The sequence below is a fragment of the Platalea leucorodia genome (assembly GCF_965183815.1).
Source record: "Platalea leucorodia genome assembly, contig: HAP1_HAP1_SCAFFOLD_203, whole genome shotgun sequence".
In the NCBI taxonomy this organism is placed as follows: domain Eukaryota; kingdom Metazoa; phylum Chordata; class Aves; order Pelecaniformes; family Threskiornithidae; genus Platalea; species Platalea leucorodia.
The window spans coordinates 136,760-155,834 of record NW_028121356.1 but is presented as its reverse complement, the minus strand read 5'-3'; the positions used below and the strand labels follow the sequence as shown (position 1 = coordinate 155,834).

Sequence of the window (19,075 nt, the reverse complement as noted above, 5' to 3'; positions counted from 1 at the left end):
GGCTGTAAACAGAATGGAAACCAATCCTCTGACTTGGGATCTCACTCAATGGAAATGTTCAATATTTGTCATAACCAGGCCATGAGCAGCTGATCTAGCTGGAGCTGTCTGAGAACAGGCTTGGCTGAGAGACCACCTGTGGCAAGAGCTGTGGGATTTGGTATTTAATGAGTGTCAGTAGGAAATTGGTTCCCTTTTTATTAATAATGGCAATGGATTTGGGTATGACTGAGCCCCAGAGGAGGATGGGGGTGACCATGCAGCAAAGGTCCCTCCTCAGGGCTGGGGTGTATGGCCTGAGGTGGAAATGGTCGGTGGGTGGGACTGGTCGGGGACAGTTTTCCTGCGGCAGCTTTCCCAGCATGTTCAGGGCACATGGCACAGACCAGGCCCCTCTCTTCTGCACCTTGGATGCCTTGCTTCCTTCACCATGACACCTGGCTCTGCACTGGGAGTGCTGGCTGCCCCTACCCTGCACACTCACACACCTTAGCTCTGCACTGGTGTTTTTCTCTCCCGGGCTCTTTCCAGTCCAGCCCAGCTCCTCCCCAGTACTCCCAAACTCCCCTGCTCTCTCTCCAGCCCAGGCCAGGCATGAGGGCATGAGGAAACAGAGGCTAGGCACTCTCTGGCTCTCCTGAATTCATCCTGTAGCTGATTCCCAAGCCTGACTGAATTTGCCCCCTCCTCTGCTGCCACCAGCCCCACTCCCCAGGACAGCACCAGAGTCCTGGCCCTGGGAGTCCTCAGGCAGCTCCTGCAGCTCTCCACTCTCCCTCCCTGTGCCTGCCAAGTCCCCACTGACTCCCAAGGCACTGCAGAGTCCTTCTTCGTGGATATGTTGATTTAGTGCTTTACTTTTGTGGGACTTCACCTCTGAGTCTCCATTCATTCCCAACCCAGGGCACGTGGTGATTCGCTATCCTCTCCTGTCCCCTCCAAATTCATTTCCAGAGAGTCTGGTACATGCCATCAGTCTTGTCAGACATGAAGCAACCAAAGAAATAATAGTAGTCACGGACCATCTCCCCTGCCATTGGACACCAAGAAGAGAGCCTTTAAAACCTGAACACTTGATCCAATGGAATAATGTTGGGATGTTACCATGAGCTTAATGCCAAAACCACTCTTGGCGAGGCGTCGGGCACGCAGGCGAGCTGTACGTAGGAGCTGCGCTGGAGACGCTGGTCTGATTCCAGCAAGGCAATGTCGTTCCTCTCTGAGATATTTCTATAGTGTTGGTGAACCAGGAGCTGCTTAATCTGGCGCACATGGGCCTCAGGGCCCAGCTGGGTGGCCCCCGTCACCACGTGGTGATGTGCCTGGAAGGCAGATGGAGAGAGGGGTCAGAGATGCCCGGTGCCTATTCCCTAGGGATCCTGGCTGGGCATCTCTGCCCCCACGACACGCCACGTGCCGTGGTGAGCAGCCATGGGCCGGAGCCCGCAGGTCCCTCTGCAACCAGAAACTCCTTACTGTCCTGCTCGATGGCTTGCTGCTGTTGAGGCTGAAGGTCGGGCGTCTTCCCTCCCCACACGGCGTTGCATGGACAGCAGGGCCAGGGAGCCCCGTGGGGTGTGTGTCCATCCATCTCTGTTTCTGCTTGAGCCCCGTAGATGAGTTGTGCCAGCAGCCTGGGTGCTGGCAGGGAACTGAGGCTCCCACATGGGGTTCGGGAAGCTGTGGCGTGGCCACGGGGGACAAGCAGGCACCCTCCAGTGAACCCCATAATGGTTGCCCTAGCTCCCTCCCAGAGCCTCAGGCCACTTACCCACAGCTGTCCCATGTGCCGTGCACAGGCCAGCACGCGGCCAGCAGGATGAGGAGGGGGAGCGAATTCACGGCTGCCATCAGCACGTGGCAATGGAGGGCTTGTCCCCACCGGTGCAGCAGCCGATGTAGCGCCTGCAGTAGTCACGTTGCCCGCGGTGGCCTCGGCCCCGGGGCTGATGTCACGGAGTCGCTGGGCATGGTGGCCTCTTGGGGTGGGGCAATGTGGCGGGGTTTCAAGCAGGAGGGGAGGCAGAAGCTGGGATCGGACACCCCCGACAGCCCCACACTGAGTGCTCCACTTGCGGGATGAGGTGAGATGGATGCGCTCGACCCCTTGACCAGGCTGGTGGTGGTTTGGTGCGGGCTCCAGAAGACATTAAGGCCTGAGCTGTAGCCGGGCTGTGAACTCCTCATGTTTCAATCCGTTCTCTGAAACCCCGCCAAGGAGCAGAGCGACACCATGAGTGTCGATGCGCACGGGCTTGGAACACCGACCGTGCGGTTGACGCATGGCTTTTCCAAGACTCATTCATTTATCAAGGAACAAAGAAAGTTGTGGGTACAAGAAGCCTCCTGCAGACCTTTTCCGTCCCCTGTAATTTGACCACAAGCCAACCACTTTATCCTATAAATATGGCAGCCTCAGTGAGCCGCCTTTGAGCTCTCCCTGCTCGGCAGCGTGGCGGCACGGCGGTGATCTCCCCTGGAGCTGGGACACCTCGCAAGGTTGCTCGTCGAGGCAGAGAGACCCTTTGCCAACGACAGATCTTTGGTGAGCAACTGATACCATGCCTAACCTTGTAGTACGGTAACTTTGATTTTGTCTTGGTGACTTTGCACGCTGAACTGATGCTAATGAACCATTACATAAACTTTGCATGTACAATCCCTTAGACGTAAACCGTTCTCCAAGTCTGAGACTAAGACTGGACCTAGCCACACTTAAGCTCCTTCAGGAGTTTAGAAAGCAAGGGGGTCTACTCTGAACCTCGTCACTCAACAGGAGGGTCTTCCTCACTCTTTGCATCTCCGGTCTCTCTGTGAATCACTCTAAATCAAGCATAAGTCAGTTTTCTTTTCTATGATTCTTCCCGGCAGTCATGTGGGATGCCCCATCCGTGGAAGTGTCCAAGGCCAGGTTGGATGGGGCTTCGAGCAACCTGGGCTGGTGGAAGGTGTCTGTGCCCGTGGCAAAGGGTTGGAACCAGATCATCTTTAAGGTCCCTTCCAACCCAACCCATTCTTGGATTCGATGATAATACCTTGGTCAGCGATTCCTTAAGTGTTCTAAATCACCCGTTCATCATGCTCTGTGCCACTGAACTATTTTCTTCTCTCTTCATTTAAGACCTAGATCTCATCGAATGCTTCCCGGCTGTCGAGTCCTGGGCCAGTAAAGCCCTGTGGCAAGTTGGCACTCTTCCAGTTGGCCGAGGTTACACCCATTAGCGTCACGATGGGAAGACGTGTGTATCTTTTCCCCCCCAAAAAAATATGAATTGTGTAAGGGTTGCTCTAGTATCAAATTTAGAGTTTCTAGAAGTGTAAATTAGTAAATAATGGAAGAATAAGAGAATCAGGCAGTGGCAATGGACCCGGGGACCTAGCTTTTCTTTATATACTTGTTCATGTGCAGTTGAAGACCGCACAGAAAAAGTTATGCTTCTTTTTAGAAAAATAAGCCTTATAATAAAAACAATGCTCAGCAAAGACAAGAGACAACGGCATTCTTCTTCCGGAGGAGCTGGATAGCAGGGTTCAAAAAATAAAGCTTTGGGTATAAGGCCTGGAAGGTGGATTGCTGAATCGGGGAGCAAGACTAAGAGAAGTAGATTTTGAGATCATCAGGAATCTCTGTGAAGAGTTGGGAGTGGAAGTCGTGCATGGAGTTCTAAACTTGGCAGTGGCCAGCAGTAATCAAAAATACCAGGTCAGGTTTCCCAACAGTCCTAGAAATTCTCCATGAGTCTTAAATACGCCTTGTAGAGGTCTCCCCTTTCATACGGATGAATCGCTCAAAACCCTCTGAGGCTCGGTGTGCGAATATTATTCTTTTCGATGACTGAAAGATGAAGACACACGCTGCATTCCAGGTAAAGAAGAGTGGATGCTCACACCTTACTCGTATGCTTTTTTGCCCTTTTTTTTTAAATCATTTCCTATTTCAGTGAGGAAAATAGTTCTCTGGATCCCACCTAGTAGCATCCAGCCATATATTCTTGCTGGTTAATCCCCCTGAGGGAAAAAAAGACTGGAAGCACTGAAATAAAAGTCTTTCATGCCTCGTTCCGTGGAGAGTGAAGCTACGATCTGACTTTGCAGGAACCTCTACGAGCAGAAGACAACCTGCCTTACCCTACAGGCAGTCCCGGGCAGTTTGTGGGCGTGTGCTGGATGTCAGCAGTGCCTCTGCAAGGGTGATGACACCCAGCTGGGATCAGCGATCCATAAGGGCATTTGACTCCTGCAGCCCCGGGACAGCAGAAAGGCCGGTAACGCTTTGGGACACCAGAAGCTTCCGAGGTGTCCTCTTGCAGGACGGCATCAGGCTTTGAGTAGCGCTGTTAAAGCTGTTGCTGAGTCCAGCCTGACTTTTGGAAGCCAGGATGAAAAGTTGCGACGGGACCGTGAAGCTTGCGGAGGCCTCGTTTGGGGGAAGGAGAGGTGCTTGTCCACAGGAGCGCGGAGTTTGCGCTGCCGTTGGTGGAAACGGCGAAGCTGAGTCTGTCGGCCTGACGTTGGCGTGTTGGGCAGGTTTCTAGAATCTCTCTCTCAGTGATTGCTCAAATGGCTTCCTACAAGCCTAATTTAATATGCAAAATGAATGTTAAAGGCTCTGATTCAAACTGAGAAAAGCGTGGCAGACATGCTGAGAACGTCCTCCTTATCTCTAGCTCTAGTAGTACCCGAGTGCCGTTGATTTTTTCCAATTTTGGAGGCCGCTGTAATGTTGGATTGGAATCGGATACAAGCTGGATGAAAAGGACCACCTTCATCAGGGTTACCACAGGCTTGAGAAGGCCTGCCCGTCACTCTTGGTGGAACCACGACACAACAGGCACCCAGAACACCGCCACGATGCTGTGCTGAAGAATCGTCTTCTTTCCTCTTTCTAGAGGATCTTGCCGAGAAGTGTCTCCTTTGTCAAGCAAGGCTTTCTCCAGAGTGGTCACCGGCAATGACTGTGAAGTCGGAGCAGCATCGGAGAGCTGAGAGGAGTGAGCCTCCTACCAGGATCAGGGTGACACCGTGCTCTCGTCGCCGTGGGAGCGAGATGTTTCTCCTGGACACAGAGGCTAGACCAACTCAAAGTGCGGTTATCCACGTCCCACTAACCAATGGTTTCTTGGTGGATGGCACGCTTCTTGTAGCTTCTTGGGAGGCTCTGCTGGCAGCATCATTTCTTTCTTTGCTCCTGCTGTGCAGATGTGCTGAGTAACTAACTGCAAATGCTCCTTGCAGGAGCGGAAGGTCTTTTTGGCTTTCCTTCAGATTGAAACGACCCCGACCTTTCTCTTGGCTGACAACAGCGTTCTGCTGTTAGGTACTGCAGAGGATTCCTCTGATTAACCCGAAGCCTCTTCTATGCCAACGCCTGTCTTATGGCCTGGAAAAGAGAAAAGCCAAAGAGAGCTGAGTGGCAGGATTGCTTTTCGCATGGGGTCGCATCCTCCTCCTTTTGACACCACGTCCCCAGCGCCCAACCTGCTCGTAGAGCCCGTGAGCACTCTGTATTTCTGACCGCTGAGCAGGCAGACTTCGGTGCGCTGACCTGGAGGGCGTAGTGGTATCTCCGGGCATAGGCCCCCATTGCTCTCGTTGCTGCAGCAAGAGAGGGCCTAGACCTGGGCATCCTGAGTCTTCGGGGGGCTGTTGGGCACATCCGAGTCTGACGGCTTGGGGTCTTCGCTGTCTCCATGGACTTGATCCCAAGGAGGCAAGCAGAGCGCATTCTGCTGCAGAGGCAGGCGCACCACTTGGAAGCACGAGATGCAGAACCGGCTCCTTCTGCCCACGCACCCTGTTGCGTCTTTGCAGGCAGCTACCGGCCATCCAGGGGAGCTCCTTGAAGGGAAAGGAGGGGAAAGAGAACCTAATTCCTCTGGACAAACCCAGAACAGTAGACTTCATTGCCAGAACCATTGAGAGGAGACAGAAGGTACCTGACACAGGCTGCCGCAGCGAGCGTGTTGGATGGGACCGTAGAGAAGCATCGCTCTGTGCACACCGATTCTCACAAGATTCATCACCGTGTGTTCACGGGACCACTGCCGAGTTGCTTTGGTGCTTACTTGAAGAGAGGCGGGTTACTCTGTCCTTTGAGAATAGACTTTTCACTTCTGTTGGCCTCATGAAACACACCCGAAGACCTTGTGGATGTTTCTGTCGGCAACTGACTGCAAGGCTTGTCGGGGATACCCAGGGGCCTGGCGGTCGCTTAGCTGCCTGGTCATTAGAGCCTGGGTCTTTGGTGGAGCCTGCAGGAACCTGGGAGCAAAGCAGCGTGGAGAGAAAGACAGAGGAGAAGGGGCAGAAGGGAGGGTAGGCATGAAAACAGGTCAGCCCTCTGCAGGGGCTGTTGCCTTTTGGTCTCCCTGCAGAATAAACGCTCAAAGAGGAAGGAGAAGCTTCCAGAAACACGTCCAGAAATACTTGGAGAAAGAGAAAAAGAAGCTGGCAGAAGAGAAAAAAAGGCCGGTGCAGGAGCCTTTCCCCACGGACACACCAGGCCCTGCGGGAGGTGGCGACGTGCATCCTGGGGCAGGTCGCCCACTTGGGAGCCCCCGCTGCAGAGTGGTCTCCCTGTGCTCACACCGCCTCCTCCCGCCGTGTGTCTGCAGCGAGCTGGCAGTGCTGCAGCGGCATCGGTCGGGGAAAGGGGCACGCAGCAGCCACCAACTGCGGGAAGCTGGACCCCAACCTGCACCCCCTGCTAGGCCAGGGAAGAGGAAGGCAGGACCGGTACGTGGCATGGGCTCCTGGGGGGACTGTGTCGTACCCACCTGTAGAAAAGCATAGTTATACGCGTGTGACGTCTTTCAAGACCCCTTAGCGTGTGCTTAGCTGACAGCTGAAGCGCTTCTCCCGAGGCTTTCTCGAGAGGCAGCCTTCTCTTCTGTCATCTCCAGAAATACCCACAGACTTGCTGTGGTGGTGTTTGCAGTGACGATAGCACTGCCAGGCTTGTCTGGGATAGCAAGCAGCTGGGTTGCTTTCAGCCCCGCGGTCACTTGGCTCAGGGCTCATTGCAGAAGGGCTCTGCAGTGGGTCTGTGAGGGCTGCGAGCAAAGCAGGGCTGATGGAGAGGCTGAAAAGAAGGGGCAGGAGGGAGGGGGAGAGCTCAAACCCCCCCAGCCCTCCGCCAGAGAGACTAACACTGCCTGCTGCTGCATTGCCATGGCCCTGCAGGCACAGCCCTGCACGTGCACGGAGGAGGAAGGACGCAAGCTCTGGGACTCCTTGTGCAAGAAGTTCCAGCAGAAGGTGAGGGCAAAAGTGGCAGCCCCGAAGGCTTGGAAAGAAGAGCGAGAGCAATGGCAGGCCCAGGTACTGCAGGCAGTGAGAAACACTAAGGAAAAGGGCATTCCTCTCCTGCTGGGGAGCCAAGGTGGGAAGGTCCCTAAGCCCTAGGAGCATGGGGGCTGACTGTCCTGTGTGGGGCTGTACCAGCTCGAGGTGCCTTCCCTGCTGCCCAGCGGCGTCTCCTGTGCTCATCCCTCTCTCTCTGTGCAGGGCTCCTGCATTCGCGGCACTCCAGAGTGGTGGGGAGAAGGATGAAAAGAGTCCTCCATGGAGGATGAGGAGAGCCCAGAGGACAAGTTGAGTCTGCGTTTCGGAGCCCTCACCTCTGAAAAGGTGAGTGTGGGCCAGCTTGAGGCCAGACCTGGGCCAGCTGGGGGCTGGTGGCCCAGCTGTGGGTGAGGGAAGCAAATCCCAGCACCACAGGGCTGGACACGGACAGCATCCCCTCCTTTCTCATGCCGTCGGAATGGCAGGGGTCAGTCCCCGGCGCCAGGTGCCTCTCTGCAGCCCCAAGCACAGCCGGCACTGAGGGGGCTGTGGGGTTGAATGGGACTGTGTGGGTGGGGGCGACTGGGAGAGAGGAGAGGCAGGAGTGTCTCGGTCGAGATGTGAGACTTTGTCCTTGCCGCGGTAGGAGCCTTTCCCCAAGGACCCAGTGGGCTTTGCGAGGAGCAGCGACACGCCTCCTCGAGAAGGTAGAGGGAAGAGTCCATTGCCATGGTGGTGAGGAGGAGTCCCTCAGGTAAGGATCTCCAAACATGCGCGGTGTTTGCCCCTGCCCGGCAGTGCCTGCCCTTCCTTCGACTCCCCACAGCCCCTGGGCAAAGAAGGTCTCCTCCTGACAGCCCTCGTGGCGTGGAGAGCAGCAGGCTGGGATTGCATTACAGGGACCATGGGCCTGCTCTCTCCAGACAGAAGCAGATCCCACCCCATGTGTCCTGACTAGACTTGCAGTGTTGCTCTGCACCTCTCTGTGCATACAAGGCTACAGAGCTTTGTATTCAACTCCTCAGCTCTGGGCAGCAGATGTAGTCCACATCGGTGAGTGCCAGGAGAGCCTCTCGGGCACAGAGGCTCCCCAGAGAGATGTCCAGCAAGAGCCTCCTCCAGGATGACGAGGGCCAGCGCCGGCCAGCCAGGCTGTTAACACCAACGCAACTCCTGGTCCCTGGCAGTGTGCCCTGCTGCGGCTGCACATCCCTGCTGAGGAGGAGATTTTCCCCAGGGGGAGAGGAGGTGTGAGAGTAGGGAAGTGGAGGAGGAGGAGAAGGAGGAGGAGGAGGAGGAGGAGGAGTGGTGGGCACCCAGGGGAGCAGAGCTGCAGGGGGAAGCTTCTGGGGGCTCTCAGAGCCAGGGCACGGCGGGGCGCCCAGGCCAGCACTGTCAGGGGTACCCAGAGCTGTGCAGGCACCACTGTGTGCCGCAGGGGCAATGATACCCCAGGCAGGAACCGTGCCTGGGGAGAGGGATGTTATAGAATCATAGAATCATTAATGTTGGAAACGACCTCTGAGGTCATCAAGTCCAACTGTTAACCTAACATCCTGGTCAACCTCTAAACCATGTCCCTAAGCACCACATCCACAGGGTTTTGAATACTTCCAGGGACTGTGATTGCACCACTTCCCTGGGCAGCCTGTTCCAATGCCTAACCACTCTCCATGAAGAAATTTGTCCTAATACCTAATCTAAATCTCCCCTGGCACAACTTGAGCCCAATTCCTCTTGTCCTATCACTTGTTTCCTGGGAGAAGAGCCTGACCCCCACCTTGCTACAACCTCCTTTCAGGTAGTTGTAGAGAGCAATAAGGTCTCCCCTCAGCCTCCTCTTCTCCAGGCTGAGCACCCCCAGCTCCCTCAGCCGCTCCTCATAAGACTTGTGCTCCAGACCCTTCACCAGCTTTGTTGCCCTTTGTCATGGTTTAAACCCAGCCAGCAACTAAGCCCCACACAGCCGCTCTCTCACTCCCCCCCGGTGGGATGGGGGAGAGAATGGGAAGAGTAAAAGTGAGAAAACTCATGGGTTAAGATAAAGACAGTTTAATAGGGAAAGCAAAAGACGTGCGCGCAAGCAAAGCAAAGCAAAGCAAAGCAAGGAATTCATTCACTGCTTCCCATGGGCAGGCAGGTGTTCAGCCATCCCCAGGAAAGCAGGGCTCCATCACACACAACGGTTACTTGGGAAGACAAAGGCCATCACGCCAAACGTCCCCCCCTTCCCTCTTCTTCCCTCAGCTTTATATAATGGGCATGATGTCATAGGGTAGCATAGCAGGGGAAGATGACCTTCATGTCTTTTAACTTTTTTAAGCTGATTCCACACGGGGACACTGTAGATAGTCCGTGGCATCTAGTAAGTGATTTCTCAAGCCTGAGGGCAGTCATCTCTTCATCGGTTGTGTCACCCTCTGGGCCCTACTGACTACTGACCATGCTTTGACTCTTTCCCTTGAACGTTACGTTGGTCAGACACAGCTTGAAGTAGCTTTTGGCATCACACTCTTGAGGGGCACTGAAGGTGCTCTAGAGTACAAAGATATCATGGTGGGGCATGGTGTAACAGGAATGCCTCAGGAGACCTTTCCCCTTCTTGAGGAGGATGAAAGCCAGGCTGGACACATGGTTTTGTTTGAGCAAATATGGGATGCTTTGTTCAGGCAACCACATAACCCAGTGGGACTTTTGGTACTGCTTGGGACTATTTTACATCCTCGGTAGCACCACTTTGTCCATAGGAGTCTTCTCAAGGCAATTCTCACTTCCTTATTCCTCAGGCTATAGATGACAGGGTTCAACATGGGGGTCACAACTGTGTAAAACAGGGCAAGGTATTTGTCGGTATCTACCGAATCCCTTGACCGTCGCTTTAAGTAGACAACTGTGGCCAAGCCATAGAAGAGCCTCACCACCCCAAGGTGTGACGAGCAGGTGGAATAGGCTTTGTGTCTGCCCAAACCTGAAGGCATTTTCAGAATTGCCCTAATAATTTGAATGTAAGAAGTAACTATGAAGGAGAAGGGAAGGATTACGAAGAGCAGGATGATGGTGTATAGCATCACTTGATTCCAGAACGTGTCTGCACAGGCCAGTTCCAGCAGAGGGGGGACATCGCAGAAAAAGTGATGGAGGTCATGGGATGCACAGAAGGGCAAAGTGAACACCTGGTAGGTCTGTCCTACTTGCACCGGTACGACAGCCACCCAGGACCCCACCACCAGTCTGATGCAGAGACCCCTGCTCATGACGAGGGTGTAGTGCAGGGGGTCACATATGGCTATGCAGTGGTCGTAGGCCATGGCAGCCAGGAGAAGGCATTCAATGCTGCCCAGCAAAACCAGGCAATACAGCTGGGCAGCACAGCCCAGGAAGGAGATCCTGCCATCTGCCCGCAGGAAACCCACCCACATTTCACCACCCACATTGTAAAAAAGTTCTTCCTTAGATCTAGTCTGAATCTACCCTCTTTTAGTTTAAAACCATCACCCCTTGTCCTATCACTATTGGCCCTGCTAAAAAGTCTGTCCCCATCTTTCGTCTAAGCCCCCTTTAAGTACTGAAAGGCCGCAATAAGGTCTCCCTGTGGCCTTCTCTTCTTCAGGCTGAACAACCCCAGCTCTTTCAGCCTTTCCTCATAAGAGAGGCGCTCCATCCCTCTGATCATTTTTGTGGCCCTTCTCTGGACCCGCTCCAACAGGTCGATATCCTTCTTGTGTGGAGGACCCCAGAGCTGGACACAGTACTCCGGTGGGGTCTCACCAGAGCAGAGTAGAGGGGCAGAATCCCCTCCCTCGCCCTGCTGGCCACACTTCTGATGCAGCCCGGGATACAGTGGGCTTTCTGGGCTGTGAGAGCACATTGCCAGCTCACGTCCGGCTTTCTGTCTATTGGTACCCCCAAGTCCTTCTCGGCAGGGCTGCTCTCAATCCTTTCATCCCCCAGCCTGTACTGATACCAGGGATTGCCCTGACCCAGGTGCAGGACCTTGCGCTTGGCCTTGTTGAACCTCATGAGGTTCCCACAGGCCCACCTCTCCAGCTTGTCCAGGTCCCTCTGGATGGCATCCTGTCCCTCAGGTGTGTTGACTGCACCACTCAGCTTGGTGTCATCTGCAAACTTGCTGAGGGTGCACTCGATCTCACTGTCTGTGTCATTGATGAAGACATTGAACAGCACTGGCCCCAGAACGGACCCCTGAGGGACACCACTCGTCACTGTTCTCCATCTGGACATCGAGCCATTGACCACTACCCTCTGGAGGTGACCATCCAGCCAATTCCTTATCCACCGAACAGTCCACCCATCAAATCCATATCCTTCCAATTTAGAGAGAAGGATATTGTGGGGGACCGTGTCAAAGGCCTTAAAGAAGTCCAGATAGATGACAGCCGTAGCTCTTCCCTTGTCCACTGATGTAGTTACTCCTTCACAGAAGGCCACTAGGTTGGTCAGGCAGGACTTGCCCTTGGTGAATCCGTGCTGGCTGTCCCAAATCACCTCCCTGTCCTCCATGTGCCTTAGCATAGCTTCTAGGGGCATCTGTTCCGTGATCTTCCCAGGCACAAAGGGGAGGCTGACAGGTCGGTAGCTCCCAGGGTCCTTTGTACCCTTTTTAAAAATGGCTGCAATATTCCCCTTTTTCCAGTCCCCAGGGACTTCACCTGACTGCCATGACTCTTCAAATATCATGGAGAGTGGCTTAGCAAGTACATCAGCCAATTCCCTCAGGACTCTGGGATGCATCTCATCAGGACCCATAGACTTATGGACGTTCAGGCTCCTCAGGTGGTCACGAACCTGATCTTCTCCTACAGTGGGAGGACCTCTGCCCTCCCGATCCGCATCGCATGGCCCATTGACTCGGGAGGTGTGAGGAGAGAGGTTGCCAGTGAAGACTGAGGCAAAGAAGTTGTTGAGTACCTCAGCCTTCACCTCGGCTGTTGTTACCAGCTCACCACTTCTGCTCATCAGAGGGGGTCCACTTTCCTTAACCTTCCTTTTCTGGTTAATGTACCTATAGAAGCCCATTTCCATGAGCGCTGTGGAGAAAGGGGAACTAAGAGGCTATCTGTACTCAGGGAGAGGAAAGTCTTCTTCCATGTCATCAAGGAGGAGACTCCCAAAGCCTTGAAGAATGAAATCCCTCTCTCTCAGCTTGGGAGGAACAATTCCACCCAAAGAGAGATACCTTGTCCTTTTTTGAGATGCACTAAGATGGGCAGAGAGGCCTTCACAATGTTGCCAGTTTTAGCACCAAACCCTCAGGACACCGGCTTCCTTCTGGACTGGAAGGAGACAGTCAGGTGGCCCCTAGACAGCAATGAATGATCTCTGCAAATCTCCCAGAGGTCTGCGATGAAGAGGCCAGGTGTCGATTGGTCAGTCAGGGCTCCCCTTGCAAGGGCAGAAGAGGAATCGATTCCTCTCCTCTACCTTTAGAAATCCATTTCTGCAATAAGTTGAACTGTGTCCTGAACTTCATTGACAAACCCAAGGAAAACTAAGGAGATTACTCTGACACTAAAAACCACCTATCCTTTAGGTGTCCAACATTGTAAAGACAAGGCGGGTAGCATGGAAGTAACTCCATGTAAGGAAGTAACTCCATGTAAGTACCAGGTGGAAGTGCCCTGAAGGGAGATTTAACCTCATGGACAGCCCGTGCTGGAGCAGGCTCCTGGGAAGAACTGCAGCCTGTGGAGAGGAGCCCACACAGAAGCAGGTTTTCTGGCAAGACCTGTGACCCTGTGGGGGACCTGTGCTGGAGCAAGTCTGTTCCTGAAGGACTGCACCCCGGGGAAAGGACCCATGCTGGAGCAGTTTGTGAAGAACTGCAGCTCATGGGAGGGACCCATGCCGGAGAGGTTCATGAAGGACTGGATGCCGCAGGAGGGACCCCATGCTGGAGCAGGGGAAGAGCGTGAGGAGGAAGGAGAAGCAGAGACAAAGCATTATCAGCTGATTGCAGCCTGCATTCACCATCCCCCTGTGCTGCTTGGGGGAAGGAGGGAAAGAAGTCAGGAGTGAGGCTGAGCCTGGGAAGAAGGGAGGGGGGGGGGGGGGGTAAGGGGTTTTGAGATTTGTTCTTAGTTCTCATTATTCTGTTCTGTTTAATTGGCAATCAATTCATTTCAGTTCTCCAGGTTGAGTCTGTTTTGCCCATGACAGTAACTAGTGAGTGATCTCCTTGTCCTTATCTCGACTCATGAGCGTTTTGTCATATTTTCTGCCTTGTCCTGGTGAGGAGGGGGAGTGACAGAGCGGCTTGGTGGGCACCTGGCGGACAGCCAAGCTCAGCCCACCACACACCCTTGCTGGCTCTTCTAATCCTCAGTGACAAAGCAAATCCTACCCATTGTCCTTCTCATAGGGGAGCTCCTGACATCTGACCTGCTCCTTCGCAAAGGAGGCATCCTCCCCTCCTCATCCGCCCTGCTACTCTTTCTGGCAGAGCCTGTCTCCCTCCATTGCAGCACCCCAGGTGAGCAAGCTGTCCCACCACATCTAATTTAATCCACAAAATTCACAGGGCTGTGAGGGTCCAGTTTCTCCTATCTGTTCCGCTGCTCCTCCTGCCTGCGCACGTTTGGGCTGTGGCACCGACTTGTTCCAGGAAAACATGGGAGCAAGGGCCCAAGACCCAACGTATGGAAAGGCTTTGCTTCAGGGCACAGACGTGCCGGAGTGTTTGGTAGATGGCAAGGTAAGGAGGAGATGAGGTGCCCACAAAGAGCAAACCCTGATGTCTCCAAGGGCAGAGGAGCAGGGCTGGGCAATGACACCTGGCCCAGAGAGGGCTTTGGTGTTTCTGCATGAACTCTGCAGAGCTGTGGGGCTTGCAAGACAAACTGCAGGGAGGACGGGGGGCTTCGGAGAAAGTCTCTGGGGGTAACAGACTTTGATCCAGCCACTCTGTGAACATTATTGTCACCTTTCCTCTTTGTAGCATCAGGCAGGTGAATCTTAGAGATTGAGAGAGAGAATGGCCAAGGGCTGAGAGCACAGGGAGAGCGGAGGGCACCCTGGTGTGATCCGCCTCCCAGTCCTGCAGTGCCCCTGGGTGTAGATGGGACAGACCTTGCATCTGTGCTGTGGTGTTGGTGTTCAGGTGGCACACAGGCACCAGACCCACCTGGGGGGCCCTGGGCTGTCTGCCCCACAGCAGCTCCAAGAGGGCACAGCTTTTCTGGAGGTCCTGTGCTGTGTTTGCCTGCTGAGTGCAGTTGCATTTGGCACCCCAGGCACCGAGCATGGCACTCGAGCCTTTTTTTTATGCCATTAAAATGAGAGCCCCGATGTATTCAGTGCAGGGATGTGGATGCAACTTAGCTTTGCAGTGACTGGAGCTCCAGTGAGTACAGTGGATAGAGAGAGACCTGGGTCTCTGTCTGAGGCAGTCCTCTATTTGGTTACCTCAATAGCTCTGCATGCTCCAGGGATATACTTGACAAAGGCACGTAGGTGGTTGGTGTCACCGTGGGTGGCAAAGGATATCCCCATTCCCCCTCGGGCCCTCAGCTGATGCTCAGAAGAATGTGGGTGTCCTCAGAGATTTTCCATCAGAGCTTGCAAACACTTGCCCACGTCTTGAACCACCCCTGGCACCTCAGTCATCACCAAGTGTCTGAGTGTGAGCGCCTGAGTCCCCACTGAATGAAGCCAAGGGGCTCAGAGCAGGAGCTCACATGCAGGCCACTCTTTTATGCCCTCCTGAACTGAACCAGAGGATTCCCTTTGGTGTGTGGGGTGTATGGGGGAGCTGGATGCCACTTCAGGCCCAGGGTTTCCAGCTTGGGATGAGATGCCTGTGTTGCCTCGGCTGAATCCCTGCCTTGCACAGGGGAAGCCAACCCCTCCCTTTCCCTGCCTGTGTCTCTTTTTGCTATGGTACAGGAATGGGGGTGTCCAGAGGGGAACATTTACACCTCTTGCAGTCAACCATGCTCTGGTAGGACAAACCATGCTGCTGGAATCAGTCTCTCTCCACGGTTTAGTGAGGGATTGTCCATGATTACTTGAGTTGACTTCAAAACACATTCCCCTGGAAGGACCAAGCTGCCTTGCAGGAGCTGTCAGCCCTTGGAGCCCCAGGGACATCTCAAAGGAGTCCGGAGGCGGCAGAGAAAGTGGTGCCTTGGGCTGGGCCTCTGCTGCTGAGCTGGGCTGGGCTCCTGGGATGGAGGGAGCTGCTGGCAAGTGGGCAGCACTGCAGAGAGACAGCTCTGCCCAGGAGCAGCTCCTCTGCAAAGCGCAGCAGGGCTGAGGGCACTGCCTGCAGGCACTGAGGGGAGATGAGAGAAGTAAGAGGGATGTTCCAGGCTGTGTGGGGTGGGACGATGCTGAGACCTCACTGAAGGAGAAATCTTCACATCTCTTAACAGAGTAAGTGTTTGGCAGCAGGGCAATCACATGAGTGTCTTGGAGGGGTCTCCTAGACATGGCACATCACGCTGCAGATACTATTTGGCAGGATGGCTCTGAGGATTTCTTTACTGTGGAGAAGGACATGCTCCAAAACAAGGATACCCTGCCACACTGTCAGAGGACAGGACATGACGGCTGCCTTCTCCTGGAGTCGCAGGGGGCTGAGTGCTGGGGCAGGGACTCTGCTGCCTGCCAGGGTCAGCATTAAGCCTGCCCAGGGAGCTTCCCACAGAGCTGCAGAGAGAAGTTGTGGGTGGAAGCAGTGACCCCTTGCAGGGAAGGGTCCTTCTGCTGTCCAGAGGGTGCAGCGCGAGTCGGGGCTGCTCAGACTTCTACATCACCTAAGGACGTTTGCGGACGATGTTTGCAGAGGGTCATTTTAAAGGTGGATGTCAAGGTAAGGGATTGCCTGAAAGGGAAGAAGGCTTTGCTTTGAGTTTTCTCCTCTTGGTTAGCTAGGTGGGCAGTGGGAAATGGGAATTTATGTCTCTGCTCTGGAGTAGGCAATGAGACCCCAGGTCTCACTAGGACTTGTCTGAGCTGCTCCTTAGCCCCTGCACACACAGAGATGCCCCTGAGCAGTGCCCTGCTGCCAGGAGGTGCTGGCAGGGCAGAGCTGAGCACATTGTGGGATGGGCTCTGCGAGCATGGAGAGTGAGGAGATGTGGGGACAAAGATATGGTGCAGAATAGCCTTTTGGCCAGTCTGGGTCAGCTGCCCCGGCCGTGCCCCCTCCCAGCTTCTTGTGCACCTGGCAGAGCATGGGAAGCTGAAAAGTCCTTGAGTGGTGTAAACTCTGCTCAGCAACAACCAAAACATCAGTGTGTTATCACCATTATTCTCATCCTAAATCCAAAACACAGCACTATACCAGCTACTAAGAAGAAAAATAACTCTATCCCACCTGAAACCAGGACATTCGCCCTTGTTCTCACTGTTACACTCACTGGTGTGGGGGGTGAGGATTCAAGTGCAGCTCAGACACCAACGCTGTGTGTGCTGTCATGCACATATGGCCATGGAGGAAAAGCATCCAGCTCGCACCCTGTTCACCTGTGGGGCTCTGGTACTGCACTGTGTGTGGCTGGCAGTGATCTCGCCCTCCCTTCAGGACGTAACAAATTCAGGACAGTTGACTCTGTCCTCGGGAGGTCCTGCTGGGCTGCAGGCTGCTCCCCCTGTAGAGCACAGCTCTCCCAGGACATCTCTGTGTTTTGCAGGAGCCCCATGGAGAAGACACCACGGTGCTAAGGCCAAAGAAATTCCTGCTGGGTGGCTGCATACAGGCAGCTGTAATCAGCCCTCTGTGCCCCTGTTTGGGAGGACAGAGCTGAGATCCTCCTCAGGTACGATGAGATGGGGTGAGGGTTTGGAGATCTGCACTGGGAAACTGGATTCCTCTGCTCCCAGCACTGTCCTCTTTCTTTTGGGGGGAACACCCGAGTGCGATAGTCCTCCAGGTGGAAGAGCTGCCAGCACAGGGCAGCTGAGAGCAGGGCTGATGGACAGAGCGGCTGTCCTCACTCTGCACTAAGGGACAGTCCCTGTGCCCAATCTCAGCACCCACAAGGTTTCCCTTGCAGTGCAGCAGAAATGCCAGGCATTGCTGCATTCAAACCACTCCTCAGCTGAGCTTGGGCAACCAGAACAGAAGGCACAGACCAAAACCCCCACAGCTCTGCTCTGCAGTCAGGTGAATTGGGTGTGACAATGCCAAAAAGCTCTTTGATATCAGGATTGGATTTAATCTGAGATCACCCCGTGTTCCTATTTACCTACTGCTGTAGGGCAGGACTGACTCCTGCAGAGCCCTCAGCAGAGCCTTCTGCTCCCTGAGGCACCCTCAGCCAGCACCAACCAGAGCTTGTGAAAGGGAACTGCCAAAGGTCTTCCTGAATGGAGTGAGACAGTGTGCAGAGGGGTTTCCATGAGAACTGGCTTTGATTATCCTCAGAGAAGTCTCCCCTAACTTGTCGCTGTCCTTTCCTCCTTGGCAGTGCCCCATGCCCCGAGGCAGCAGATGTCCAACAGCAGCTCCATCACCCAGTTCCTTCTCCTGGCATTTGCAGACACACGGGAGCTGCAGCTCTTGCACTTCTGGCTCTTCCTGGGCATCTACCTGGCTGCCCTCCTGGGCAATGGCCTCATCATCACAGTCATAGCCTGTGACCACCGCCTCCACACTCCCATGTTCTTCTTCCTCCTCAACCTCTCCCTCCTCGACCTTGGCTCCATTTCCATCACTGTCCCCAAAGCCATGGCCAATTCCCTCTGGAACACCAGGGCCATCTCCTACGCAGGATGTGCTGCCCAGGTCTTCTTTGTGTTCTTCTTGTTTGGTGCAGAGTATTCTCTTCTCACCATCGTGGCCTATGACCGCTATGCTGCCATCTGCAAACCCCTGCACTACGGGACCCTCCTGGGCAGCAGAGCTTGTGTCCATATGGCAGCAGCTGCCTGGGGCAGTGGGTTTCTCCATGCTCTCTTGCACACTGCCAATACATTTTCCCTCCCCCTCTGCCAAGGCAATGCTGTGGACCAGTTCTTCTGTGAAATCCCCCACATCCTCAAGCTTTCTTGCTCCGATGCCTACCTCAGGGAAGTTGGGCTTGTCATATTTAGCACCTTCTTCTTTTTTGCTTGTTTTGTTTTCATTGTGGTGTCCTATGTGCAGATCTTCAGGGCTGTGCTGAGGATCCCCTCACAGCAGGGACGCCACAAAGCCTTTTCCACGTGCCTCCCTCACCTGGCCGTGGTCTCCCTGTTAGTCAGCACTGTCATGCTTGCCTACCTGAAGCCCCCCTCCATCTCCTCCCCATCCCTGGATCTGGTGGTGGCAGTGCTGTACTCAGTGGTGCCTCCAGCAGTGAACCCCCTCATCTACAGCATGAGGAACACAGACATCAAAGAGGCCCTGTGGAAACTGCTTGAACACGGACTACTGCACCATCAGTAAGGTGGCCATCATCCTCAGGAAAAGCTCGCATGCTCTTTTGATCATATGTGTCTTGTTTTTCTCTTTGTTTATTTTACGTCCTATGTTACTTCCGCTTAAATAATAATATTATTATTCCCCTGCAAGTGTTTTCTGACGCAAAAGACCTCACATAGATATGGAGCCAGGCTCCCTGTCTAGGGAAACACAATAAAGAATCCAGCAGAAAATTCTTTGACTCTGCTCCCATCTCGTACAACTCCGCTGGAGCTGGGGGTGCAGCCCCAGCATACAGGAGGGGTCAAGGAGCCACGAGCCCAGCTGCCACATGGAGGAGCAGGCATTCGTGGACCTCAGGGATGCCCCTCGCTGCTTCAGTGGGCAGATCCTTTCTGCCACCTTCACGTTGGGGCTGCTGCTTCC

At 54.3% G+C, this 19,075-nt stretch overlaps 2 protein-coding genes across 2 annotated transcripts; one reads left to right on the top strand and one right to left on the bottom strand.

The window, feature by feature from the left end:
* Positions 1 to 1,104: 1,104 nt before the first annotated feature.
* LOC309603810 (olfactory receptor 10AG1-like) lies at positions 1,105 to 10,703 on the bottom strand (the record flags this gene model as incomplete). The annotated part of the gene is made up of 3 exons (XM_082338715.1): positions 1,105 to 1,322; positions 9,727 to 9,819; positions 10,056 to 10,703. Coding segments are annotated over 3 exons (959 nt in total), but the record flags the coding sequence as incomplete, so codon positions are not given.
* A 7,034-nt stretch (positions 10,704 to 17,737) lies between these two features.
* On the top strand, positions 17,738 to 18,673 carry LOC309603809 (olfactory receptor 14J1-like; the record flags this gene model as incomplete). The annotated part of the gene is made up of 1 exon (XM_082338714.1): positions 17,738 to 18,673. The coding sequence occupies one exon, from the start codon at positions 17,738 to 17,740 to the stop codon at positions 18,671 to 18,673; it is 936 nt and encodes a 311-aa protein (XP_082194840.1).
* Positions 18,674 to 19,075: the final 402 nt, after the last annotated feature.